We start from the raw sequence: 27,867 nt of genomic DNA on the forward strand, positions 1-27,867 counted from the left end.
TTGACCAGTTTAGTGTCCAGTCCAATCTTTTGTTCTTTGGTTAGAAGCACATCTATTAATAAATAAATAGAACCACACCACCGTGCTTGGTAGAATAAAGCAGGAAAAAGAAATTGGACAACAATATACATACATTACACCATAGAACTACAATATCACCAAGAAAGAGACTTGCAAGTTGAAACAGTTTTAGATAGAACAAAAGACTATTGACCTTAAGCAATTATAACTACACGGAACTGAAAGCAGAAGGATGGTAATTAATTGGAAAATAAAATAATGGCCGGATAATACTGGCAGCCTAAACTAAAAGAAGAAGAAATAAGGCAATAGGATGAAGATCGAGAAACTCATTAATAAACAGAAATGAATCATCAATATGAAAATATCATCCAAAATCTATTGAAATCTGTACTATTCATAAGAAATTAAATGAATGATGCATCTTACTTCAGATTCAGAACCAACAGAAAACACACACATAAATAAGCCCTCAATCTGTTCTAAAAGTCGTTCAAACACATTAATATAATGCTATAATAATACAGAAAGGAATCCTATAATAAAACTCCTCATCAATTGATATGTTTTGGTTTGGTTTTGGATTTGTTTTAGGATATGTTTTAGTTTTGGTATTTGCTAATACTCATATATTGTGGAACAGATACTAAGGCTTGGAATGCAATGGTCTTCTTTTGAGTTTAGGAGCTCCTTTAATTTGGGCTTGCTAGGCCTTTGAACATATTTCACTGCATATTTTTTACTTGTTTGAAATCTAGTTGGATTGTTGATTTGTTCGCTATTATTATGCTTCATTAATTTCCTAGTGTTTTAAGTAATTAATTATGAATTAATACTTGGTTTTGGTTTTGGTTTTGTATTAGGAAGTTCGCCTTTACTATTATACGTGCATAAATGCCAAGCTTGCTGGTATTCATAATTCCTAAATGATGATCACACCTAAAAAATTACAAGCTGGAGCATTTTAAAATTTTTTTATAAATTAATTTTTTTTGTATACATTTTTTTTTCATTTACATCCCCAATTAATTAAATTATATGCCTTTCTAATCTCCTTGTCCCACTCATCCTTTCTATAAATAAGGGTATATTTATTAAAAAAAAATATATTTCTTACATATTTATTACCTTTAACTAATTTTAACTTACTTTTTAGTTAAAATAATAATTCAATTATCTGTAACTAATAAAAAGAATATAAAAAGTAACATATATTCATGGTTCGTTTGGCGTACCTTTACAGGATTTGAAATTAACTTGTCCTGAAAAATGAAAGGTGGTCAGAGTTCAGTTCTTACCTTCGCTTTTGAGTTGCTTTGGTCTCTTGATCCTCACACAAATGAATTGGTCATACATCATAATTTTTAATTAGCACTTAGTAATAGAAATATTGTAATCAGTTATGTATTAATTTAAATAATTTTTCTTTGTTAAATTTCCAGATAATTACAAATAGTTGCAACTTGCAACTAGTTATGGTTTGTAATGATCATTATCCGACTCAAGTCTTTTCTTTGTTCCAAATTATCCGACTCAAGTTTGAAAAAAACTACATAATTAACTGTTTACAATGAGTTCTTGAAACATCTAGCCCTATCATAATTAAAAGAATTAATTTTATTAATGCTAATATTTAGTTGTTAAACGAATATTAAAATTAATTTTACGAAAGATATTTTGATTGAAAAATAAATATTTCGTTTCCTCGTTATTACATATTATTTATATAAATAATTATTACTTAACATATAATTTTACGTTAAAATATGAATACGAGTTCTTAAATTCCCAAACCACGTAGCTTAGATTCTTTCACTGTTAGATTGGTCAAAAATATTAATTTATTGATTAATGAGTAAGATCTAAGGTTGAATAATTTTGCTTTTAATTTTCACAAAAGAGATGTTTTCAAGATGCGAATAATTTCAGTGAATTGTTGATCAATATTTAGAGTCTTATTATAACCACCAAGAAAGGAAAAACGCAAAATAGATTATTGACCAATGACCATTGCTCTGTACGTACAGAAGGGTGTAATGGTGAATCAAAAAGTTTACACAAACAGGAAAGCAAAATAAGAAAAACATCAATAATAATACACACACACCATGTTTGGTGGTCCTTTAATTTATTTTAAAAAGAAGCTAATCAACCTTCAGTGATATCATTATCAAGGAAGTCGTAAGAACCAATGAGGAAATCCAATCCCCCAGCAGTAAACCAATCTGCAAATTATAAAAAGCCAATTAACTGAAGAAACAATTAATAATTTCATGAAGAGAAAAGAAATGAAGGAATCACAACCAAACATTTGCACGCATACATAATCACACGATGCAATGGCTACCTTTTAGCATTCAATAAATAAAGGATAGAGCTGGGCCAACATTTTGATACATGTCAAAAACAATATGCTTATTTTTTATATCCATAAAGCGTAAAATTATATTACGCCATGAAAATTAAAAGAACAGTAAAGGATAATGTGTGCGTTGATGTTACTAATGTATTTACCTTGAAAATTTATGTTGACGTCATCTGACGTGAAGGGCTGAAATTTTGATTGGAAATTGTGTTTGGCGTCCCATTCCAAACTGTTCCACCAATCTTCGTGTCCGCGGATAATTAGTTGTTTGGCAGAGTCGGAATGAAGTGGTAGCCTTTTCAGATTTGTACATCTTCCTATATTGATGGTTTTTAGGGAAGGAAAAGACAAAGCGGTCTTATGGATGCTTTGAAGCTTTGGCATTCCATACAGATGTAGGTTTACAAGAGAAGAGAATACACAAGAAGAATCCTCATTCTCATCTTCCTTTATCACTTCTTCCACTGATGCACAGTCACCAATGACAAGTTGTTGAAGATGTGGAGCATGCTTGAGCCATGTGACATGCATTAAGGAATGGCAACTAGAGATAAGCACACTTTGAAGCATCCTTAGACAATAAGTGTCATCATAAATACCAGAATAATCTTTCAAACCAGATAATCCAAGCAGACCCAATTGTTGGAGGTGCTTCATTTTTGAAATGCATGCCAATAATAAAGGCATCTCCATGGTGTCCAAACCACCGAGGCGAAGAGCATATATACAATTTTGCAATTTACGTGACTGAAGTAACTTGTTGAGGCCTTTTTCTGTTTCTATTCCAACATTTATTTCCTCAATTTTTGGCAAAGATTCCACCTCCTCTATGAATTTTTCCTCTGCTTCACCATTTTTTTCAAGTTCCCCGTCGTAATAAACTCTCAACACTCTTAATTGTCGAAGACTTGATATCACTCCCGATGGAATATTTACAATATTACCATCTCTCAAGGACAAATTGAATACCTTCAAATTCTTCAAATTCTTCAACTCCTTCAACTCCTTGGGATAGTCAAATCCATTTATCGTTAAAAAAAGATATTCTAACAAAACTAACTCACTAATTTCTTCAAGTTCACATATATCAGGACAACATAGTTCTAACACCTTTAATTTGGTCATGCATTTCAGGTTTTGCAAATATTGTTTACCACAATGCCTCAACAATAATGTTACTAAATTAGGATAAGTTACAGGTGCTACATGCTGTACTCCCCTATTCATGATTGAAATCCTCTCAACAATTTTCCATTTTTCAACATCATCATGGGATGTTGTTATCGCATCTCCTTGTACAAGAACCCTTTTAATTCTTTTATCTTGGTCACAAGATAACCACAATGCCATCTCTCGAATCATATCATGCATCTTAAACGAACGACCTAAATCAACATTATCTTCAACACTCTCCAACAAGCAGCAAAGCTTCAACTTTGCAATCACAGATTGACCATCATTAACGAATGTCTTGTATGCTTTTTGTCATATCTCTACAGATAAACCCCTCCCCTATCCATTTATCAATGATATCAGTGACCCGAATCTCATAGTCTTCTGGATATAATGCACAATACAAGAAACAATTTCTATGAGTATCATCCGGCAACTGATCATAGCTCAACTTAAGGATGGAAAAAATTTTTGTCTCGAAATCTGTATTGGTCCATGGAGAACTTGTCAACTTATTTTTTGAGCACTCCCATACGTTAACATCTTCCACACCAGCCATGGCAATTCCTACCACAATTAACGCAAGAGGCAGCCCTTTACACTCTGCTGCCATTTCTTTTGCTAGGTCTCTGATCCTAGGGTCGTAGTTTAAAGTTTCTTCTGTAACTTTGATATGAAATAACTCTAATGCTTCTTTTTCATTCAAAAAGTCCACTTTGAGTGGTTCTGGAGCTTGCATTTTTGCGCACACATCCTTCAATCGTGTTGTGAGTAACACTTTGGACTCAGAGTTTGAATCTGTTGGATGAGGTACCCCCACCAAATTCAAGTCCAATCTCTCCCACACATCATCCAGCAATAAAACAAATTTTTTCCGCTCCAACGCTTGCAAAATCTTTGAAGATTTTTCTTCTCGACTATTGCAAGAACTCCAAGCAACATCTCCAATTCCTATTGATTTTCTTATAGTATCCATGATTGCATCCAAGTTACGCTCTTTGGATACTACCACCCAAATCACAAGAAAATCAGGCTTTCTCTTCCCAAGTTCATTACTAATTTTCTTCAATAAAGTGGTCTTTCCCACCCCTCCAGTCCCATATAAACCTATGACACCAACATTATTTGCTTCAATTCTACTCCATACTTTATCAAATATCAAATCTTGCCCCACAGTCTCCTCAAGAGGTATTTGACCAATTCCTTTACGCGATGGCTTGCGCGTAATTGGATAACCCTTAACAAATCCTTGTCCCTCGGCTGTTAGATCATCTACTTTAGTGAGCATCTTGGCAACATTCTTTCCCAACTTGTAGCTTGACTTGCAATTCTTGGGACAACACTTACTTAGGCAGTTGTTTTGGATTTCTTGGACTCCTTGATATAGATTATCTTCTACTTCCTGTGAATACAAAATCATTAAGTTTAATGTTTCTTTTCTCCTGTTTTCTGAATCTTTACATAAACTAATTAAGCACACTTTCATATTAAGTTTTGATATCGAGATAAAAAATTATGTATCTCGATATAAATGAATGGAATTTTTTTGGCCAAATATGAATGACAATTTTTTGACAGAACAAGCTGAATGATATTGTTAAAGATTTTGGCTGGGCTTGTTTGGTTTCCATTTGACAAAACAGCTTTTTTTTATAATAATTTTAAAAACAAAAAAAAGCATGTTTGAAAACAGTTTTTGAAAAACAAAAAATATAAAATATGTTTTGTAAAACAAAAATGATCAAAACATCAGTACAATATTTTATTATTTTTCTGTTCAACAAAATTATAGTAAAGGTAGAGAATATTGTATTTTTATTAGGGTCAAAGTGTATTCAACATCCTAAAATATTTTACAAGGTACACTTAGTACCCGAAAACATTTTAGAGTGCAAAAAAGTGGAGCAATGTGTCCCCTTTCAATTAACAGTCTACTAACATTGGGTTTCCCCCTCCCCTCTCTGCTTCCTCCCTCCATAGCTAAGGAAAAGTTTAGATCACTTTTGATTTACTACTAACACATTTAAATTAAATATAATATTATAACTAACTTCTTTAAAAAAATAAAGTTATTATTGAAAAAATTTGCATATTAAAAATTTTAAATCTGAATCATCTACATGATATTTTGTATGGTCCAGATTACATTACAATAATGAGCACATGGTGCTCATTGCTGTTATGAGTAGTGAATGAAGAACCGTATAAAACCATTATGCTCACAAATACATGTTCTCGATTTGAAGTATTATCTTAGCTATGTATTTAATAGTATACAAAAGATAATCAAGTGTACATAGTGTTCTAATTATATTTATTTCTACGTACTTTTCTTTTTAACTGAATAATTGGACAGCTTGCGATATAGATACGGATAAATCAATTTTTATGTACACAATACGTATGCTTTCAAATTAAGTTTTAATTATGCTAATATAAGGTAATGTTGTTTACTTAATTATGTCCTTAAGAAAGATACATCTTTACTTTACATTATATACCCATTAAAATAATTATTTAAAAAAAAATCCGCATCATCCAAATCAGATCTGGATGGTTCAGATATGATGAGCATATAATAAGTTTGGGGTGCTCACCACTCTGATGAGTACTGAAACTAGTTTTGTTTTTATACTGTGATAAAATTTCAAATAAATTCAATATAATATGAGTTTCACACTTATCCAAAAAATTTTAAATGTTCTTAACTAGCTTGGTTTGAACTAAGACATTTAAATTAAATTATCATAAATTATTGAGCTAAGGGATTACTTAATTAACAACATCATTGATGCTGAACATGGAATTATCTAATTCATGAACAGAAACGATCAAAGTAAATAAAAACACCACATACTAAATAAAGAAAAAAATGTAAAATGAAGAGTTCGTACCTTTTGAATGTTTTGGATACTTTGGAGCCAACCACTGACTTCATATGTCCTTTGCCCCTCTCTGATACCCTCAACTTCTTCAATTTGTGCTTCCACATCCTTCTTCACAGCTTCAAGCTTTTTCCATTTACTTTCTAGAGATTGCAGATTCCCTTCCAACTTACAAATAAGCCCAGCTTCTTGTTTGGCGCAACCACACAAATACTTTGTAATATCCCACATGATATCTCCCAATTTCTCCATATCTGCTTCTCACTTTGATCTTTCAGATGATGCTAAGCTTGCATTCATCCAAAATAAAACAGAAAAATGCTAAAGTCAGAATTTTTTTCAATAAATATTTTTCCCTCAAAATGAAAGAACACCACATGTATGATGATCTAGGCTTACCTCATACACCAAGTGTCACACCCCAAAAATTTAGGGGTGACCGGTACGAAATATGAGAGAACTCACATTCCTAAAGCCTTAGAACATATGAATAAACACTTGCCATAATAATTACAATACCATTCATATAGAATAGATCTCTTGTAATCAAAATATACGGCCATTAGTAGAATTCTGCAAATAACTCACAGGTACAACACAAAATAAGGAGCTCCCTCCCACAACAATACGAACATATATTCATATATTTAGAATAATAAATGAAGGCAAGGGTCTGCTTATAGATTATGTAGAGGTTCTAAAAAATAAATAAATAATTACATTAATGTAACTCAGTTTTACCTCAATTAGTGGTTGTTCTAAGCTTTGATCAGCAATGAGTTTTTTTTCTTCCCCCCTCTCTTTTTTCACCATTCGTTTGAAGGCGCAAGGTTAACTGTGCTATCTAAGGCCAAAATAAATTTTACTAGTGAATAGCATCCGTTAATAAGAATAAGATAAAACAAATACTAAAATAAGTAACTTGTATAAATACAACAAGGTTGATTTACGGCTACTTTTAAATTAAAAAAATTACCATAACATGAAATATATATAAATATAAAATATTTTCAATATACAAAAATTTCTAAGGCATTTTAACAATGTTTTTCTGAAATCAAATCACGAGTAGAGTTAAAAAACATTTTTTAATGGAGGACTTCAACCGAAGAAACAACAAGCATGGACACACAATCCACGAGGGTAAATAACCAACAAGCGCAGTTAAAGCTACGAGTACAAGCGTAGCTGAAGCTATGAAACAAGCTTCAGAACAATGTTCACGAGTACCAAGCAAGCTCAATATTAACCACGGCGCACCAATACAAGCACAGTCGAAGCTACAAATACAAGTGAGATTGAACTCATGATCACAAGCGTAGTCGAAGCCCCCAATAACAAATGTGGGAACAATGCCCATGAATAACAAGCACGGCTGAAACCACGAATAACAAGTGAGCTCGATATTACCATAGCACGCCAAGGGCTAATAGCACCGTTGTTAGCAGCCAGTGTTCTGTACTCAGTCCTCACAAAAATCATTTTCAAGAATGCGTGGAGCCAATTTATCATCAGTAAAAAAGAATCTTTTCTATCATTGAAAACATGTAAAAAGAATATTTAACAAAAGACCCCAGCATAAAAGTTCATAAAATCTCAAATTCCATCAATGAACAAAAATCATTTTTTTCGAGTAATAATAACTCAAACAAGAGCATTTCAAGTTGTAAAAAGAAATTTACAATATCAAACAAGTAAAAACGAATAATGGTACAATTGAAATGAAGTTGTTTTGATGAAACAATATTTGAAAAATATGGGTGTCCCACTATTCCCTTCATGAACTTAAACTTCAATTAAGTTCCTTTTGCCCTTCTATAGCATAAGCCTTAGCTTTCTAGCAAATGTTACTAGCCTCCCAATCCAATTCTTCTCTTGAACAAACACTTCAAGTGCCATCCACAATTCTACTCATAACCCTCGGACAATCTTAAATTTAAACCAATTCAATTCATACATTCCTTTATCAACCAAAACGCTTTATTATTATAGAGAATACTTGCCTCAGGTTCAATTTAGTAACACATTCTTCAACGTTATACCTCACAATAAATCATATCTATCCATCATACAATTCGTCAAACACCTGGTGTGCATACATTCAGTACAAAAGTAAATAAAAATCACGATAGTCCATAAATCATCAATCACACAAATCTCAACTAACCCATCAACCTCACAAAATTTTCCGCCTCAATTCCTTAACCAGACCCAACTTGCAACGGAGAGAAATTATAATTTGAAAAGAAACCAAAAGATGCAAAGGATATTTACCTACTTCAATCGGACACCCCCACCACCATCTTCCATTAAACCATATTCCCAATTCCTTGCTTAAACCACACGGATAGCATCCACCACCATGACATACAAAACAGAAAATGAAGGAGACGAGTTGATGATGCAGAAAAGAGGAAGAGGCAGCGATCAAGGGAGATGAAGGATGAGTGAAAGGAAGGCGAGCAGGACAGAGTAACGGATGGCGACTTTGTAGGTAGGTCGCCGGTAAATTTTTTTGGTGTCTTGCAACCCCCCTCGTTCCAGAAATTTCTCTCCCTTTTCTCCCTTTATTTATTTTCCCCCCACCCCACCCCATTTCTAATCATGTGCTGGCTAAACCAAAGCCGTGTAAAAATAATAATAATAATAATAATAATAACATCCCGTGCAGAAATTCACAGATCCATGACCCAGATGCAAAAATACCGTGGAATATGAGGAAAGCGATTGAACAGTACCGCAGGAACTACAAGAACAAGCAAGAAAAATGGTTTGAAAGCAGCCCAACTGGGGAAATAGTTTTAGTTAGATGGTACCCACCCCAAGCTGGATGGTGTAAAGTGAACACGGATGGAATGAGAAACAGGGCGGGAGAAGCAGGATGCGGGGGAGTAGTAAGAAGGTCTGAAGGAGAATGGCTGGGAGGATTCACATGTAAGCTAGACTCAAGTGATGCAGCGGCAGCAGAGATCTGGGGAATCATAGAAGGACTAAAACTATGCTGGAATCTGGGGTTGAAAAAGATTTTAATCGAGTCGGATGCAGAAGCCATAATCAAGCAGATAAATAGTGAAAGAGAAATAGCAGGGGATCCCGCTTTAACGAAGCACATACGAGAAGTAATTCAGCAAGATTGGATTCTGAAATTTCAACATACTTACAGAGAAAGCAATAGATATGCGGACAGCTTAGCCAAGATGAGCTTAACTCTGAGAGAGAGATGGGCACTGTAGACCACGCCGCCAAGCAGTATCCTCGAGATATTTCAAGAAGACGCTGCAGAAATGGATCCGCATTCGTGCTCATCATCGGAGTGCTCAACACTCAAAACGTCATGAGAGACCCCTATTTTTTTAAAAATTTTTTTTTACTACAAAAAAAAATATGTATTAAAATTATTTTTAGTTAAAGTTTATCTGAAATATTTTTTTACATATATTTAATATTTTAAAATATTTTATCATATCCTGAAATATTTCTTATATGTATTTTGTATTCTAAAATATTTTCTGACAATGCATTTGAAAATATATTTAAGAATCCAGTATTTTAAAATATTTTGTGGTTTATTTGGTACTTTAAAATATTTTTTTATATGTGTTCATTATTCTAAAATACTTTGTGACTAGGCTTACCTAAAAACATATTTCAGGCTCTAGATTCTAGAGTCTTTTATGATTTATCTAATATCTTGAAATATTTTTCAGTATTCTAAAATACTTTGTGATACAATATTAGGAAATAGAAAATTTTTTAAAACATTAAATGCATGTGAAGAAATATTTTAAGTACTAAATGAATCATAAAATACTTGAAGATATTGAAAATATCTAAAAAAAGATATTTTTGAGTACTAGATAAATATTAACCAAAAATAATTTTAATACATACTTCTTTGGAACTTTAATATAAGAGTTAGTTTAACTAATTCAAATGTATTTAAAAAAATAGCTAAATTAGTCATTTATAATAAATAAGTATTTGTTTTTTCTAAAATACCTTTTACTAATTATGTGTATTCACTGGAACCAACAATTGATTAAATCTTTAACATGTGCAATTATTATAAAAACTATATTAAAAAAAATGAATATATATGAGAGATAAAATGGATTAGAATTTTATATTTAAGTCTAAATTAAATATCAAACTAATTTTTTTATTAATGATTTGAGGTAGTATAAATTTTTTTGTAACAAAAAAATAAAGTCAAATAAAAGTTAAAACGCACAGAACTCAAAACGCTATGCATTTTGAGTGTTGAGCACTCCGTGCTCATGAGACTGATGAGCACAAAATGCAGATCCCTGCAGAAATAGAATTCCCGAGAGGAGCTAAGGTTTAGTGATGTCATCACTCTTCGTCCACCAAAAATAATAATAATAACAACATCATAGCAAGCTGGTCACAAAAGTGACACCAATTTCCTTCAAATTGGGCCTAAAATGGGCTCTTGTCACTCTTTTATCTTAGGGTTTGTTTGGTTGGTGGGGAGGGGAGGGGAAATGAACCCCTCCCCTCATTTGGCCAAAAATTTTGAGAGGAGGGAAGCTAAAATGTCCCCTTCCCTCCCTTTCCTTCCATCATTTTAACTCCCCTTCAAATTGGGAGTTTTGGAAGGGAATCAAATTTTTGGACCATTATGTTCTTATAGTTTTTTTAATATTCTACTTCTACCCATAAAATATATTATTATAATATTTTTTTCAAATAAAATATATATTATCCTAAGTAAAAAAATACATTATTATAATTAAAAATATATTATAAAAAATAATTTAAAAATAAAAAGTTATTTAAATAAAAAATTATAATATTATAAAATTAATTGTTTTTTATAAATATATTATTTATTAAATATATTTTAAAGCTGGAAAAAAGATAGCCTAAAGAGAATAAAATTTTATTTCTCTTAAAGCATATAAAATTTGTTAATTTGATTATTTTAAATATATTATTATATTAATTAGAATAAAAATTACTGTACCAATTTTTTAATACACATATTAACATGATAAGACTGAATTTTTTATTAAATTATATAATTTAAATTAAGATGTAAATTAATTTATATAATATATCAATAAAAAACATAAACTAATATGTAAGGGTAAAATAGTAAATTGATTATTACTATCCCTCCCCTCCCCTTCTTGAACCAAACAAGGGATCATTAAATATCCTCTCCTCCCTTTTTTTTAATCAAACCAAACAAGATGAGGATAAAACCTCCCCTCTCCTCCCTTCCCCTCCCCTCAAACCAAACAGGCCCTTAAACTACATTTTGGTGTTCTTCTTGACCAAATTAAAAATAAATTTCCTAATTAATTGCTTGGAAAATTCCTAATCAAGAAAATTGTCATATTTCTTTTGAAAAAAAGCCTCCCTTTCATATTATAATTCTTCTTGCATTTATTGGATTCAATATGGCCCCCTCTAATTTCACTTTTTTTTTGGAAAAATAATAATCATAATAATAATAATCTTTTCTAAGCCCAAAAATTAATTTGAACTTGGAACTTCCATTTTTTGGAAGTAACTATTCCTGTTAATTCACTCGAATCCTCAAATAATTACTCCCCATATTTTCTAATTATTTAAGGTATTTAAGGCCTTTAAATAATTTAAATTATCTAATTTTGGTGAGGAAAAAAACTCAAGTATAGGCTCCTCTTATTGTTGGGCTACAATAATTTTTTTAAAAAAAAATACTAACCAGCTCTTTTATACCTATACATCAGGGTTATGACACTTAAGAGATTGCAATATTTTATGAGTTTGCATGAAACAATCGATGATGTAAAGTGATAGGATTTGAAATGATGATGATTATTCCTATAATTCTTTAATTTTGAAAAGTAAATTGAAGCGTCTAATTTGTTACTTGATCTTTATTTTTCTTTGATGAGATGGACATTGATTTATTAATTCTCAGTGCTGTTTTGATTTCTTTCTTTTGCTTCTGTCTATTCTCACATGAATGAACAAGTCAGGAGTCATTACACAAAAGATTGCCATTCTCGAGTTGGAGTTGAAGCAATGAATCTTTTTGTTTTGAAATATGAAAATTATGTTTTATGTTGCTTCAAGTTTTGATTAGAGTTTGACTCTTAATTTAAAATTTTGCTGCTCAGATCAGGTCAAGAATCAGAATTTTAATTTGCACTGGGATGGATCAGGGGTATAGAAGGCATTGTTTTTTTTGTTTTTGGCCAGTGATATTGAAGGCATTGTTAATAGTTACACACATATACACACACATATAAAATGTACTTCTAAGCTTTTCATCACTAAATATTGAGATAAATAATTAAATTAAAGATAGTCCCACTCTATTATTGGTAATGGACTGATAATTATTTGATTCAGCTTAGGAGATGAGAATTATACCTAGTTGATTAATATAAAAAAATTAAAGAAGTTACTCTTGCCAATGATAGCCACACTTTGAAGCATGGTTGGATGACAAGAATCTTCCAAAGAAGACAATAAAGTAAGAGTACTTTTGTCTTTTTAGATGTAGGGTACAGTAAAATTTCAGGATTTTTTTAGGGATTTAATAATATTAATTGTCTATTCCCTATATTATAAAGCTGATAAACCAAGCAAAACCTCAGGCATGCTACATGCAAAATATTGATTAAGAGAGGGATGAAAAATGGGCAAATCACTTAAGAGTTAGGAAATTTAACATTTGAGTATAAAGTTTAAGACAGCCAAAAAATTGGAGTTTATCTTTTATTTTGATATGAAAATGAATTAAACAGATCAACTCACTGAACTTGTGGGTTGAATCATTTAAATAAGTTGGGCTCATTAATCATACTAAAAGGTAAATGAAATCGTTCGGTGATGATAAATGAAATCTGATGGAAGACACCGGAGAGGATGGATTTTGAGTCTTTTTATCATGCATGTCTAATTAAGATTTTCCTGGCACTAAATGCCGAACTTCAAAGACTTTTTATCAAAATCTTCGCACAGTTTGTTATGAAAAAAGACATTCCTTCAGCTTTCTGTTTTATCCTTCTCTTCTACAAATGTTATCAGCTCGGATCTAGCTCACCTTCTTAGATCCCGTTGGAAATCATAATCATAAGCACTTATAATCACATTTCACATAAACTGAGACAAAATTCCTTTCACATGTTTATCTCATATTCTATAAATTACAATTGAAAAGCTGCTTATAAATCATTCCAAATGAGCTCTTAATTTTTTGAATGACTTTTATATGTACATTTGTAAAGATCCCCAGTTCTTTTTCATTTTGAACTCATTTTCTTAGCATTATGCGAGGAACCTTGTGTTGTAACTTCTATTAATTGCATTTGATATTTTTAATTAAAAAAAAATAGAATGAACAAATTGAAGAAAGCTAGCCCTTTTCCACGTCTTCATGTAGCTTTTTCATTTAAAAGAAACTGTTCACACTAAATTTCCATATACGCCTCAAATTTTGTTGTTTGACGAACAAGAAGGACTCTTGCTTTAAAATGTCAATGAGCTAAGGTTCAACCTCCTCTTGGATTATTTCATTAACAGGTCCTTTTATAAAAGCAAATAGCGAGTGACATATTAGGGAGACTGGCACAATGGAATTTCATCTTTCATGTGAGGATCCACGTCCAAGTATGCATAAATTATTAGAAACAGGAAACATGGCTGAACCTCAGAAACGATAAATTAAGCTAGAATCGAAAGAAAAGAAGGGTAGAAAACAAAATTATGGTACTACGTATTATTAGAAAGACATGATACGGTTTGAAGAGCTTGAGCAACATCATCTCAACAGAAACAAGATTCTGGGAAGGAATCTTTATTTTTGCTATGAAATGTCCGAGTTTCAATCCAAAAGAATATCAATAATCAACATTTTAAGGACCAATATTACTGCCTAGAATTTAAACGATCAATCATATCATTAGCTCAGTTTTCTACTTTCAAAATGGGACAAGCCTATGGAGGTAAGAATCCCCAGAAGAATCCTACATATAATATCACAAGATGTAAATTGTAAAACTGACCCCATGCTATACTATTATACTGTTATACCACGATCAAGATGACCAAAGTCAGTATTCTAAAACCACAATACCAGGAAATGAGAACGATCGATCTCCACAATCTCAACATTGGCCTCCGTGACTGAAACCTGCACATTTAAATTCAATTAAACAAAAATGATAACAGAAACTGACAAAATAAAAATTAAAAAAAAAATCATTTGGGTTCCATGTAGCCATCCGAAGACATGCAATGCATCTAGCAGCATGATACACAAATGCAATTATGTAGTCTTGTCAATGACCATATCCCTCTGTTCTATTCCCTTTGGTACTCTTCTGGTCCTAAATATAAGACCCTTTTTATAGTGTAATTTACACTCTAAAAAGAGTCTTATATTTAGGACCGGAAGAGTATTAAACATAAGACTCGTTTATATAAGATCTACTTGGTAGTCTAATTTCTTTATTAAAGTGAATCTTATATTAAGAATCGAAGATAATATGTTAAATATTTACCAGCACATAGTCACATATGCAAGTCAAACAAAACAATACGATTATATATTGATGAACCATAATTTTTTTTTTATTGAAGTTGATGTCCATTTTTGTTGATGAAAACATATTTTTGACTTTCCATATTAGGTAAGCAACCAGTACCAGATCTTGGTTGAAATTTTTTTAGTGAATAAAAAGAGGCGTGATCAGGATATTCAAGTGGAATCTAGTATAGTGTTCTCTCTACATCCACTGCAGCTAGAACCGACTGTCTTGATGAGACCTAGTGATGTAGAGTGAGCACTGTCAACAAAAGAGAAAACAAAGTTAAGACTAAAGAAATAACGAATCCTTCCCTATTAAAATAGAAATAGGTATGCCTTTATGATAAATAAACATCATTTGAAGGTCAATAATCTAATCAGTGGATAGTCACAAGACGCTAGAAAGGTAACAGTAGCAAGCAGTGATAGGGAAGAAAATAAAAGGCCTGTTCAGAAGAAATCTAATTTAACAAAATTATGATAGAATTATTATGGATGGATCCACAGTTTCACGAGTGTACAATATGACCAAGGAGGAGAAAAGCACTTGAGTGGACTATAAAAAGTCAGTCAAAACCCGCTTAAAACCTTTTCAAGATATAATTTATAGCCATGGAAATATCTCGGTTTGAACCTGATCTTAGAAGCAGCCAGATCTACAAAAAATATTCAGCATTGGTCAAATCCAGTTGGTTGATCACCCTCAAAAAGTTTTTCTACTAAATGCAGTAACGCACGTTTAGCAGCCAACTGTTACTTATCCCAAGCCAAATAGTTGCAAAAATTTTGTGAAAAATCAAATCAGAGTTATTTATAGTTGATTAGTGGTTCCCTACTTTACAAATTGCTTTCAGCATCCACCACAACTGCCTCCTTTCCATTCTGTTCCTCCTGCTTTTCCTCTGCATTGAGCTCTTCTTCATTCTGTTCAATCAACTGCAACAAAATGGCAACTAATTACACAAAACAACACTCGAAGACCAACTCTAACATTTTTGGAAATCTACAGTTTTACACAACAAAAATAAAAAACAGAAAGAAATACCTCTTATCTGGTTCATGAATTTTATTTTATTTTTGTGAACTGATTCATGTGAGGTTATATCTTTGAGTAGCATACCTCATGACTAGAATCTCCATTCTCAAGAAGATCCTCCCCTTCTTCAACCTGCATCCTTTGAAAGCTTCGACAAGGGTAAGACACGACTTTTCAGCATCTTTGACATACTCCTCTACGGGAGGGTAAACACCCCTAATATACCAGGAAAAAACAATACAAAGAAAGATTCAATGTATTTCTTATTATTCTGAAATGCTTTGAATGAGAAGTAACACAAACAAAACATCGAAATTGAGCTCTCTGACATTCTAACCTTGTCTCTACAGCTTTAGATTCAACAGCAATCGCAACTTGTCAATCTTCAAACAAATTAGGAAACTCTTCAGGATCAGCCAATGACTTGGCAGCTTTGGGGCTAACCTGCGATAAAAGCATTGACATATATACCCATGAAATATATTAGTTATCTTTAATCAATGTCTTCCGTTAAGATGACAACCCTCCCTGCAAGGGTGCCTGAGAATAAATTCTACACACAATAACAAATATCATTCAGGCAGTCTTACTGCACTAACCCCTGCTTGGATTGAGAGAAAACTAGGGAGGAGAGAAAACAAGAGAAGAAAAACATGAGGGAAAACAACTTTTCTCTTGTTTGGGTAGGAGAGAAAATATAGGAGGAAGGAAAAGTAGGGGAGAAAATAAGGTGGTCCCCATGCCTCATTTTCTCTCCAAATTTTCTCTCCATGTATGGAGAGATTTGGGAAGGAAAACAAGATTTTCATAACTACCCCTACTATCTCTTACCTTCCTTATTTATTTTCTTTTATTATATTTAAAATTCATTCATTTTTTATTTTTTATGTTAAAACAATATTTTTATTAAATAATTTGGCTTTAAAATATAATAATCTGAAAATATATATCAACCAAATAACTTGATTTTAATTATTTGATGATGCCAATGTTAGTATAATCTTTTTGTCACAATATTTGATTTAATTTAATTTTAAATATGATATATTTGATAAGGACATTTTAGTCATTTGGATATTTATTAATTTTCTTTCCTCTCTATTTTCTTTCATCTATCCAAGCAAGAGGGATGATAATATTTTTCCTCTAGTTTTTCCTTCTCTCTATTTTCTCTCCTCCCTTTTTCTTTCCTCCCAACTTTTCTTCCCATCCAAGCAAAGCATAAAAGTATGACACGTTTGAAATAGAAATTACCTTATGGAGATCTTTTCTCCAAATTGCGAAAATCTCTGAGACCTTGCTTGGGAGACAAGACCTTGCCATTAAGGCAGCTTTAGGAATCCGACTACTGCAAAGGCACAAGAGAGCTATGTAAAACCGAATTCTAGTCCAACTTGTTTCTTACTTGTGTTACTGCTTTATGGAAGCAAAAGGGCATAACTAAAGAAGATTACCTCTCTACCCACAGTTGAAGGCAGTCTTCAAGTTTTGATATTCCCTCGGCATCTCCTAAAGAAGAATACAGCAGTAACAGTCTACTCAAGTCCATTCAATTCGTAAACATTCTTCAGCCATTTCTAACTGCAAGACCATAAAATACAGTGACTTGTAGTAAAACTGAAATTCCCAACAAGCATCATACATTTTAATTATACATTAGAATGAGCATCTAAAACTAAAGCATCTGAACTCAACTTGTCAGTAGAAATTTCACCCAAACTGCCTTCATTTGGTCCTAACTGCATGCTCTGTAACTTCTTACACCCAAGAAGGCTAAATAAAGCATACATAGCCATCATAATATTCAGAAGCACATTATCAAAGCTGAGGACCTCACAATTATACACAGGAAAGGACATTCATAGCCCGTTTGTTTGAACCTTTTTTAAGAGAAGATCTCTTTTCTAAAATCTAATAATACATATTTAAGCTTTTAGAAGTAACCAGAATCTCTTAAAAAAACAAAGAGAGCATGTTTTTAGGTACTTTAAGCAGCCACCTTGAGTAGGTTCTGAAAATAATCAGATATAGTAAATGGGAGGGAATGTTCATAAAAGTACAGGATATACAAAGATATAATAAAATTTGAAAATCACTCAATACTAAATCATTTCATAAACTGAAATAGACGGAGATATCATAAAATCTGAAAATTACTAAATCATAAATCATTTTTTAATGATTAAAACCAAATGCAAGATAGTTTGCTTTTTTATAAAATGATAAAATCCCTAGGCAATAGATCACTTCTCACAATGCCACATTAAACAAACAGGGCCTTAAAAATGCAGTTTACCCAAGCATTGGAGATAAAAACAGTGCCAACTCATTTCACTTAAAAAGAAAAAGAAGAAAAAAACCCTTTCCAGTAGACATGGCCAACTATCCCAACTGCTTCCATTTAGACTCACTTTGCACTTCTCCTGCAATACTCTAAAAAAAGAATATGAAAGTCATATTAATCAAAATATAAACTGATAAATTAAATTTCTTCCATAAAAACAAGCAAATTTAGTACCCAACTTGACAATTTTGCACGTCTATAGATAATATGATTGTATGCATATTGCATGAACTTACCTTTGCCGCTTCCAGTCTTCCAAGCTGCATGGCTAACTCAAATCTGTGGTCAGGATCAGTTGCTACTTCAAGAGCACAGTCTGTCATCCCTCGTGATTCCAGCAAACGAGCCACACTATCATTTGATCACATTTACAATTATAACAAAGATGTCATTTGTCCACCAAATTTTAGATCTATGGAAATAATAAGGACCATATGGCCTATAAAACATCATTTTGCATGAAAGTAAGGGAAACGTAGTAGCAGATTATACAAGCTTATTAGTGAGGTTTGGAATCATTAAAGCATGGAAAACAAAATATGATAATGCACAGAATTGATACTATATATTCATAGCTTTGTACTAAGAACAGGATACAGCCCAGAATAACTCTCAAAGGACATAAAACACATATCTATTAATAAGAAAACAGTTTTGCCTGGGTCAAAAATTTTTGCAATCACACATAACATGCACTTCCAGTGTCTAGCAATTTGGAAAATGTAGTTAGGGGATTAGCATGTACATCCATTTTGCTCAAAAGACTTTTAAGGGGAAAAAATTGAGAACATCTGCACTGAATTGCAGAAAGTGAAGTGTAAAGCATTGTTTTGTAATTATCTGCTTTTACATAGTTCTATGAAGCAACATTGTGTTACTTAAAGCATTTTTCTTTTCCTAAATCAATGTAATTTCTCACCCAAAAAAAAACACTGGAGTATAGAAGAATCACTGTTGGCCTCATACCTATTATGGTGCTCTTTAGGAATTGAAGGTAGAACTTCACTGGCCCTACCCAAATCTCCACGCATTACAAGAGTCTTGTACTCAAAAGCAATGTGTATGCCATGACGCTAGAGAAAATAAGAAATAAATAGAAATAGTCAATATCGCTACCAGCTGTGCCTTTAAATAAATAGAACTAACTTGAACTCTTCGTCTATCAGATAGACCCAACCTTGGCTAGCAAGATATCCCAACAAGTGCATAGGGCGATCCAAGTGAAACATTGTAGTAGCCTAAATCATAATGTTAAACACAGAGGCTTAATAAGATTCATGAAGTTTCAAACGAAGACATGCACTTCTTTCAAGCACAGAAGGGGCAATCTCCAACCCAGATGCCTGTCATAACCTGTTCATTTATTTCACGCTAACTTGTCGAAAGGTCTTCCACCATCCAAATATGATGCAACTATATCACGCTGCAATATTGAATGTTACCATGTTTATAGTGCCTTGTGTCAAAGTATGCCAAATATATTGGGACAGTGTTCTTCAGAGAAAGGCAGCTATCATGATAAAATAATTAAGTCATCAGATTATCAGAATCCTCACATTGTAGTTCAGAATGTAGAATGATGTATCACTAGCAATTTTTACTATAGATCACCACTATCAGCCCAGTAGAGGTTCTGTCAACGGAAATAAACAAGCAAAATAAAACTATAAATAGAAGAAGGGAGGAAAAAACAGAAATTGTTCGTCATATAATGGAAGCACCTACTTTAATTTCACATTAACATCGATGCGACAGATTAACCTGCATTCACTCCAATCATAAAAGCAAATGAAATCATTTGAACACATTGCTAATAACGTCCCACCAAATATTCGTTCAGCAGAAAAAGTTGGCCGAATACTCTTCTTTTCCTGGAATTCATTGAAACAAAAAGTTGTTTCATTCAGCAAATATCTGACATGATTACTCTTGAAATTTTCAAATAAAACGAAGAGCTAAAACCACCACAAGGAATGTACTGGTGCCATTGGCAACAGAAGCATACATGCTTGTCATATTGTTCAGCCATAATGGTTCAATTGAAATAAAAAATAGCCAGCTTAATTTTATCAAGACCTACTCATTGGAAACAGCACAGGAATGGAGGAATCTAGTTTGCTTTCCTCATTTTAGAAATTAGCAACAAATTATTTGTTCCTACCATCTTGCTCAAGGAATTACAAACCTGGAAGTTTTTTGTGAAAATTATCTTTGATGTACTCCCTCTGACAGCATATTCTCCGTCTGAAGACCATACAATTTCCAGTGCAGAACCAAATGACCTATTTTTCCATGCCAATGAAGTGCATATAATATACTCACCATCTCCACATACAACAACAAACCTCCCATTCGGATTGTGCCTTAAACTCTGAAATGATATTATTGGATCGCAAGTTAATCACACATACACAGAGAAACTGCACATGAAAAACAATCAACCTAAAGCTCATTTCTGTCAACACAATACCACTTTCACCACCCTTGAAGTACAATGTCTAACATCAAATAATATAGCCTATATATGGTTGCACCAATTCTTATTTGTACCGAGAATCCCCGATGGCATTCATACCATAGATCTAGACAAAAGTGTCCAAGGAAATAATTATACATAGAGGCCCTCACCCTTGTATTGCTATCTAATTAAGAGAATACAGTTCTGCATTCTCCTCTGATCGCTCCTTGATTATTCGTTGAAGTCATTTTATAACAGAATGATGATTTTAAAATTTTTTTAAAAAAAAAGGGCTGAGAAGCATCTCGAAAGAATGCAGTCTAAAATAAAATCATGATTCCTGCTCACTTGTGGGTAGAGATCACAGGTGCCCGACTCCTTAACAGCCAAAGTTAATCTTTCTCCATCAGCAACCTGAAGCAAAGCAATTGTATATATGCCACTCAAGAGATAAAATCTTTTATAGCGAACTAAAATTTCAAGAGAGTAGCAAGCATGTTTTATAGAAAGTAAAAATAATCAATTTAAGTCATTATAAAGCTCCATGTTGTATAGCCAAAAGTCAACTCTGTATCAACATAGCCAGATTTAAATAACAATAATTATCAGATGTATTCAAATTTGAAATGGAAAATATTTCATTTGAAAAAAAAAAGAAAAAGTGAACGATACAAGGTCTAATTTTTCAAAAGAATATTCGGGCTTCAAAAGAAAAATCCAGATCAATGAAATAGGGTCAAAGAAGGAGATGGGTTGGTGATATACGGACCCAATTTTGCAGTGATTCCTTACTATAAATCATAAGGGGAAAAGGGTAAATGCAAATACACGACATTTTGACGCTTCATTGGCAAGTGGAGATTCAGCATATTCCCAGGGAACGAAATCAAGTGGCAGACGTTCTTGCAAAGGAAGGTCTGAGTAATTCTTCTCTCTTGAGTTCTTGTCCGCAGTGGCTTAGCAACCTTGTGTCTGCAGATCGTATGGGATTTGAATCCCCTTTTGTTTAGTTTTGGTCTTTAGTTGGGCTTAGCCCTCTCTCTTGTAGCCAAAAAAGAGGGGGGGCGGGGGGGGCGGGGGAAGGGTAAATTAAAGACTCTTGCAATCAGGTTGCATCAGACTCAATGCAAAGCCGCAGACTTCGTGCAACATCCCTACATCTGCAAAAACCAGAATCATTAAAATCAATGGGAATTGCATGACCCCAAGGATTCCTGCGAATTGACTCAGGCAAACAAGATTTCATAGATAATTTAATATTCCTAAAATTTTAAGTTCCAAGTGATTTTTTTTTTTTTTCACCAGAATAAGTTCCAAGTGATATTGAATCATACAAATCAAATCAGAAATAATGTAATCATGATAATCGTGCTTTTTAATTTTTCTTCACATATTTCGAAGAAGTTTAGGGTAAAAATGAACCCAAACCTCTACTTCTGCTCCTACACTCTTTAACTGTCTGAATTTTATTGTGTTTAGCCCAAATAATTTTCCCACTGTTGTCCAAGCTAGCCACAGGCTCTTCCCGGCCCAGTTTGACCATAGTAGTTCCCTCATGATAGCCAAGCATAACCCCATGGATGAAGAAACGATTGAAAGAGACCCTTTGGAGGTTTCAGATTAGAAGTAGAGGAGAATATCAGTTGATGGAAAGATTGAAGCAAACAAGATTTGTGATGCACAGTTTCTCAAATCAGTTATCAAACATGCAGACTTCATAAGAAGACTTGACGCTATCATCCCAACTCTACATAATTTCACAGCCAAGAAAAAGAATTACTTAAGAAACTACTGGCAACGAGACTCATCAACGTAAACCTTTGTTGTGTCTAATAGCCCAAACTCTTTTAAGACCATAATTTAATGTGCTCTCGAGTCTGTAAGTGGATCAAATCAACATAAAATATTAAAATCAATGGTCAATATATTATTAATAATCTCAATTACAATTTTAAATGAGTCTAACATCTTATAATATAAAGTGCACCAAGGCAAGCAATAAAATTTAGAAAGATAGAAAATGACACTGTCCAATTTGAAAGTCTCAAATTCAAAGGAGTCTCAAGTATAGACATTTATATTTACCAATGAAGGAATGAACACTTTCAAAACTGAATCAAAATAATGAAAGTAGAAAAACTAATGCGTTCTTTGTTTTCTTTTGCTTCTTTTTTTTAAAATGCCCTGAGAAGAGAGTGATCACATGGGAGCAAAAATAAGAGATGAATGTGCATAACGAATATTACCTATAAGTTGCTGAATGCCATATGCGCACTGTACCATCCTCTGAACCAGTAATAATTATGGGAAGATCAGGATGAAAGCATAAAGCAGATACACTGTGCATGTGGCCTTCTAGAGTCTGGACGCAACTTTTGGTTCGGTATAGTCCCATGCCTGTTTCATTGATTTCATCGATGAAAATATGTCCTCCAATGTCCATTGCAATTTGCCTTAATTGCATGAACTATCCCTCTATTTTGAAAATGTACACTTAATTCTAAACTGTTAATTCTATTAAGAATATTTTTTTTATAACATCTATTACGAATATTTTAAAAAAATTTAAATGAGTTTTTTCTTTAATTTTTTTTGCAAATAATTTTTTGTCTTTTTTATTATATTGGGACAAAAATTTAAGTAATTAGTTAAGGTAGATATAAAAAAATGAATTGAAAATTTGACTAATTTTGTTTATAAATATATATTTTACTAAATGGGTTTATAAACATTTGGGACAAAAATATGTTTAGAAGTTTTAAATTATGAATTAAATTTACTTGTATAATCTCTGAAACTCATATCACATATACTGCACTATATGATAAAAAATACATGTTTAAAATATGTTTTTAGGTTGCTATTAAAAAAAAAAGAAATATATTTTTAGCTATTTTAAAAGAAACCTACAGAAATAAATTTTAATAATGAAAAGTTAAAGTTATATAGTTATATAATACACTGAAAATTAGTAAATTCTATAATATATTAGAAAGTTTGAAATATATGTATTAGAATTAGTTTTTGTTGCGTAAAAAATATTTTTAGAAATTTTTAAATAATTCTTATCTTAATGAAGGTATTTTAATCATAACAAGGTTGAAAATATGTTTTCTATCATATATTTTAAAAATAAAAAATTAAAATTTGTTTTGGAAAAAAATCAGAACGTCATTTTAATATTTTATTAATTTTTTCTACAAAATTAAAGTAAAAAGAATCTTGTCTTTTCATTAATGGCAATCATACTAATAAATCAAATTATTTTTTTCATCCTTCATTTCACCATTTTATAAGTATTTTGTCAAATAATGAGCCGAACAGATTTTTTTATAATTTTTTAATTTTAAAACTTGTTATAAAAAATTACTCTATTGAATTTTTTTAAAAACATAAAAACACAGATAACAGAATTAAACAAGCCCTTCTTTTATAAAATATATATATATATTAATAACATATAGTTAGTCAACCATAAGTTTTGGGATAAAAGTTTTGCTAAATCCGAGTTAGAGTCTTAATCATCCTCCAAGAAACGTATGATAATTGGATGAAAACCTAAACAATTTCTAACAACGTGAAGCAACAAAATGTTAGAAACAAAATACGACAAAAGTAGTGTTGCTTGATGATTAAGGAGCCGTTTGGGATACCTTATAAGCTGATTCTCTGTCATGATTTACTAAATATAAAATAAATACATAAAAAGAGTTTTGTTAAGATTTATGTAAAACATGCTTATTTAGATGATTCCAAATGAGCCCCTAAAAATGAAAAATAGTTTCAAGGCTCGATACCAAAAGAGTCTCCATAAAGTAAGAGGAAAAAAGAAAGAGATGATTAATGCCACGTTTGGTAGGATGGGAGAGTTTTTGATGGAAGTAGAAGTGGAAATAAAGTGGAATTAGAAGTGGAATTGGAAGTGAGTTTTAAAACATGTTTGGTAGAAAGATAGAAGTGGAATAAACTTTTAATTGAAAAATATATTTATAATATGAAAATACTAAATTGCCCTCAAAAACCAAAAAAAAAAAAAAGTTCTTTCCTTCCACGCATCCACAACCTAAAGATCCATCGTCCACCATCGTCATTTGATTGCCATTGTCACCGGAAATCGTCCAGACATCAATCAAATACCACAAAAATAATGAAAATTTCATCAATAATCAATATAAACAACCACTATCTTTGCCGTGATCTAAGCATTGCAGGATGCAGAGGGAGAAGGGTTGCAGATCGAAGAGGGAGAAGGGTTGCAGGTCGAAGTCGTCGCCGTGATTGAGTAGTCGGTTTTGTGAGAAGAAGACTCACAGCCACTGTCGTTGCTGAGATCGTCGGAGAAGAAGACTCGAACCAAATCTGAAAAGAGGGGGAAGAAGGCAAAAGGTTCCTCATCGCAAATCTGAAGTCGAAGCTTCGTTCACCATCTGTCGTCACCTTTGACATCATCCTCCTCCATCTCACTGTTGTTCTCATTCATCTCAATATCATCCTCATCCATGAAAATCTATGAAAGGCCCTGTTCATCGATGGACGTAGAGGGAGAGAGGCACAAGCACATCCATCAGGGGCTTGGGTTGCCGTCGCGGACGTAAGGGCGTCGCCGCTGCCCTGTCTATGGAACATTGTCACCTCGTAACTACGAAGAATCATCGTCGTTGTTGGTGGAGGGAAGGATGGAAGGGTAGAAGGGCAAGGGAGGAAATGGACCCATGGAAGTTCCATGGGGGAGGCAAGGAACTCACTTACATCGAGGGCTTCCATGCTAAAAAACAGGTAAAAATATCAGTTCTAGTTCCACTTCCAATTCCAATTCTCAGCCTCCAGTTCCTTGCTACCAAACGGGGCATAAGTCTTGGGTCAACTTAGTTACTAAATTATCTCTCTTTAATTTATAATATTTTAGGAGATTACAATATTGAATGCAAGATGTTGAACTAAACTTATGATATATGACATCTGACATAATAAATAAGGCTGTGTTTGGGATCATATTTTGAGATCTCAAACTAACTTCCCGTTCATGTCAAAATTTTTCGTTTGGGATCTTAGTAAAACAAAAAAGTTTCATGAAAAGAAGTTTATTTTACCTTAAAGTCATTTTTTGTAGCTTCTCTAATGTGTCACGGTGAGATGAAAATTATACCCTCTCTCTTATCTTAAAAGGAGTGCCATTTGCATAGGAAATGACCATGCCACCCAAATTTATTTGTTGTTATTTTTATTTGTTAATATAAAAATAATAATTAAAATATGATTTTGATTTTAATGTTTTTCTTAAAATTATTTCATCATACACATATACTATATATGATAAAATTCATATATTTTTTAGTCACTTTACATCTAAATTTATTTTTTTTATTAATCATTCAAACAAGTTTCAGCCTTTTAAACTGATTTTTTTTTCGGCAAAAGCCAATCTAAATATAAATGACATCACACTATCTTACTTTTACCTAATTTGACTTTTACAAAAGTTAGATTGACAAAAAATAACTTCTCCTATTGTTAATCTAAACACATCCTAAATAAATAAAGGGAAAATTACAATCAAGTCTCACAAATGAAAAAAATTACAAAATAAATCTTAAAAGTTGTCATTCTTCATTGTAAGACTTGTTATTACAAAATGTTCATGTTGTTATTGCGATCTTTTAATAATTATTTCTCTTCTATGGGACTTGTTCTCCCGTAAATAAAATTTTGACAAACTTTGGAATAAAGATTTTTTGCCTATGTACAATACTACTTTGTTTTTGCCAACCTATATGTGCTATACTACTAAACTAAATTAATTTGTTATACATACACACACCTATATATATTGGCCAATTGTCATATATTTATACATATTGAATAATATTAGCATGTCACTGGTTGAAAACGATTTAACATTGCAAGAAATCAATTAAAAAGAGTGGTCAAAATGAAATTAGAGAAAATAATGAGGACAATGAATTAAACATTCATTAAAATTATATGATTGGCATTAATTTTATAGTACTTCCAGTTCCAAATATAAGATTTATTTTGTAGTACAATTTTTACATTAATTAAAAAAAGACAACTTTCACGGCTAAACTAAGTAATTAATATCATCTCCAATAAAATATAAAATACAATATGTTTTCTTCCTTTAGTATTAATACTCCATGATATATGTCCTTTTATTCTTGGAAATGCTTGTTCCTTGGTTGGGAAAAAAAAACAACGAGAAATTCTGAAGAATATGATGCTTAAGACTCATAACATGTAGCCGAATGCTAATTTGTTTTTTTTTTTTTAAACTATGTTAAGTCCAAAGCCTTTTTTTATTTCTTTTTTCTCCTTTGCTTTTATCTATTTGTGTTGAAATATTTGATTCATTTGTTTTCTTGTAGTTTCCTGTTTAGTTTGTAGGCCCAAATCAGTGTTATGGGCCCGAATGTATGTAGCCCATGAGGATTAGTTTCTGGTTGCGTATCTGAATGTAATTTAGTTTGTTACTGTGACTTGTATATATAATGGGTCTCGGTAGGCCCAAAGGTGTAATCCATTTTTCTGATCTTAATGAAGTATTCAGATTGATCAAACTGTGCGTTTAGAAGGGTATTACGGGTTGGTGCGTTCAACATGGCATCAGAGCCAAACGTCGCCGTTTAAGTGATGCTGAGAAGAGCTCCTCGACGACGGCCTACCAAGAATAGCGCAAAGAAACCCTAATCCTCCACCGTAAGAACCATGGGTGAAGAGAAGGTCACGCCCGAGAGCATCTCGTTTTCGCACCCCCTGTTTTTGCATCCGTCCGACACGCAGGGGACGGCAATCATCCTACACGTTCTCACCGGTACTGAAAATTACACGGTGTGGTCCCGCGCAATGAAAATCGCACTTCTCGGCAAGCATAAGCTGGGTTTCGTCGATGGTTCTTGCAAGAAAAGCGACCAAGCAACGAGTCTCTGGCCACAGTGGGAGAGATGCAACGCTGTCGTCCTCTCCCGGCTGATTAACTCGATATCCAAGGAACTCGCCAGTGGGATTATATACTTTCA

The 27,867-nt window shown here is 32.5% G+C and overlaps 2 protein-coding genes and 1 pseudogene across 2 annotated transcripts; all 3 read right to left on the reverse strand.

The window, feature by feature from the left end:
* Window positions 1-1,993: 1,993 nt before the first annotated feature.
* LOC114728950 (probable disease resistance protein At1g12290) lies at window positions 1,994-3,736 on the reverse strand. Its single transcript, XM_028915894.1, has 2 exons — window positions 2,536-3,736; window positions 1,994-2,246 (listed from the first exon to the last, which is right to left on the reverse strand). The coding sequence occupies exons 1-2, from the start codon at window positions 3,734-3,736 to the stop codon at window positions 2,170-2,172; spliced, it is 1,278 nt and encodes a 425-aa protein (XP_028771727.1). The 3' UTR covers window positions 1,994-2,169.
* Window positions 3,737-3,845: 109 nt separating this feature from the next.
* Window positions 3,846-9,730, reverse strand: LOC114728948 (probable disease resistance protein At1g61190). The gene is made up of 5 exons (XM_028915892.1): window positions 9,606-9,730; window positions 7,186-7,288; window positions 6,844-7,017; window positions 6,454-6,728; window positions 3,846-4,961 (listed from the first exon to the last, which is right to left on the reverse strand). Exons 4-5 carry the CDS (start codon window positions 6,694-6,696, stop codon window positions 3,846-3,848), a joined length of 1,359 nt encoding a protein of 452 aa, XP_028771725.1. The 5' UTR covers window positions 6,697-6,728; window positions 6,844-7,017; window positions 7,186-7,288; window positions 9,606-9,730.
* A 4,657-nt stretch (window positions 9,731-14,387) lies between these two features.
* On the reverse strand, window positions 14,388-23,276 carry LOC114728949 (coatomer subunit beta'-1-like; annotated as a pseudogene).
* Between the last annotated feature and the right edge of the window lie 4,591 nt (window positions 23,277-27,867).

This window comes from Neltuma alba, unplaced genomic scaffold (genome assembly GCF_004799145.2).
Source record: "Neltuma alba isolate B1F8T4 unplaced genomic scaffold, ASM479914v2 tig00012585_pilon, whole genome shotgun sequence".
Lineage (NCBI taxonomy): Eukaryota > Viridiplantae > Streptophyta > Magnoliopsida > Fabales > Fabaceae > Neltuma > Neltuma alba.

Excerpts from the sequence above, each read along its gene's own strand:
- LOC114728950 (XM_028915894.1), bottom strand. The coding sequence starts at position 3,736 with ATGGCATTGTGGTTATCTTGTGACCAAGATAAAAGAATTAAAAGGGTT. Across the intron at positions 2,247-2,535 it reads CGTCAACATAAATTTTCAAG|ATTGGTTTACTGCTGGGGGA; the intron begins GTAAATACATTA and ends TATAATTTGCAG.
- LOC114728948 (XM_028915892.1), bottom strand. The coding sequence starts at position 6,696 with ATGGAGAAATTGGGAGATATCATGTGGGATATTACAAAGTATTTGTGT. Across the intron at positions 4,962-6,453 it reads GTATCCAAAACATTCAAAAG|GAAGTAGAAGATAATCTATA; the intron begins GTACGAACTCTT and ends TTGTATTCACAG.